General features: G+C 53.7%; 1 protein-coding gene across 1 annotated transcript in view; it reads left to right on the forward strand.

Annotated features, from left to right (window-relative positions):
- Window positions 1–522: 522 nt before the first annotated feature.
- LOC125482678 (C-myc promoter-binding protein-like) overlaps window positions 523–1269 on the forward strand; it is a gene marked incomplete at its 3' end in the record, with an annotated part of 3809 nt that continues 3062 nt past the window's right edge. Inside the window, exon 1 of the mRNA XM_048594794.1 lies at window positions 523–829. Coding sequence (XP_048450751.1) covers window positions 537–829 — 293 coding nt within the window. The remainder of the gene's footprint in view (window positions 830–1269) is intronic.

Raw genomic sequence — 1269 nt, forward strand, 5'->3', positions numbered from 1 at the left:
CAGGACTGGACATTATTCTGGAGTTAGGATTGATTGTTCCTCTGGGAAAGTAACACAGGACTGGACATTATTCTGGAGTTAGGATTGATTGTTCCTCTGGGGGAGTAACACAGGACTGGACATTATTCCGGAGTTAGGATTGACCCTTTGTCTAGTGAGAATAACACAGGACTAGACGTTATTCCGGAGCAAGTCTGGCTGATTCCACGTCCTGTTCCCTGTCTTGATGAGAGTACAATACGCCTGAGCATGGTGGTGAGTTGTGAGTTGTGTTGGTGAATGTGGTAACCATTTTGTGCACAGTGTGATCCCAAATTCAGCAGGTTTGTAGTTAGCCCCTGCTTCTGCTGGTTGTGTTGTTGAGTTAGCTCACCTTGGTCACTGTCCGTGGGAGTTGGTAGGCTGTGTGTGTGTGTGTGTGTGTGTGTGTGGGGTGGGAGGCGGTCAGGACATTGGGGATCTGGGGAAAGGGAGCTCACGGACCCCGATGTTCACTCTATTCCGCTGTCTATCCCCCAGATGGTTCAGCTGTAGTCATGGCGGAGGAGAATGCCCCACAGCTTGTGGATTATTTTGTAGTGGCCGGTCTGACTGACACCTCCAAACCCCTGGAGGAGGGCACTTCGAAACTGGCACGGCCCGTTGAACCCATCGCTGACGTGGCTATCATCATCCGCTCGCAGGGGGAGGAGGTACCTGAGGGCTTTACCTGCATCGAGACCACTCCCAGCGGCCAGTCTGCTGACCTCAACTGTGGCCTCCTCAGCACCTCACACATGTTCCTGTGTTACAGGCGGGGCCGAGAGAAGTTACCCCTCATTGACCTCGGGTAAGTCACCACCCAATAAACCCCATCCGTAGGTGCCAGCAGCTGTAGTGGGATTGAGGGGCTAAATGGCCTCCTGTTCCTGTGTACCAGGCTCGAGAAAGGGGATGAATAACCACCTGCTGTTCCTATGTAGCAGGCTTAAGGGGCCGAATGGCCTCCTGCTGTTCCTGTGTTACAGACTCTTGAAGTTGCATGGCCTCCTGCTGTTCCTGTTATGCAGGCTTAAGGGGTATGTGCGCGAGTGTGAGAGCGAGAGAGAGAGTGTGCGCGAGAGAGCGAGTGTGCGCGAGAGAGCGAGTGTGTGCATGTGTGCAAGAGAGCGAGTGTGTGTGCATGTGTGAGAGAGAGAGAGAGAGAGAGTGAGGGTGTGCGAGAGAGAGAGAGAGAGTGAGGGTGTGCGAGAGAGAGAGTGTGTGTGCCTGTGTGCGAGAGAGAGAGTG

The sequence above is a fragment of the Rhincodon typus genome, unplaced genomic scaffold (assembly GCF_021869965.1).
Source record: "Rhincodon typus isolate 14 unplaced genomic scaffold, sRhiTyp1.1 hic_rhity00014791, whole genome shotgun sequence".
NCBI classification, from domain to species: domain Eukaryota; kingdom Metazoa; phylum Chordata; class Chondrichthyes; order Orectolobiformes; family Rhincodontidae; genus Rhincodon; species Rhincodon typus.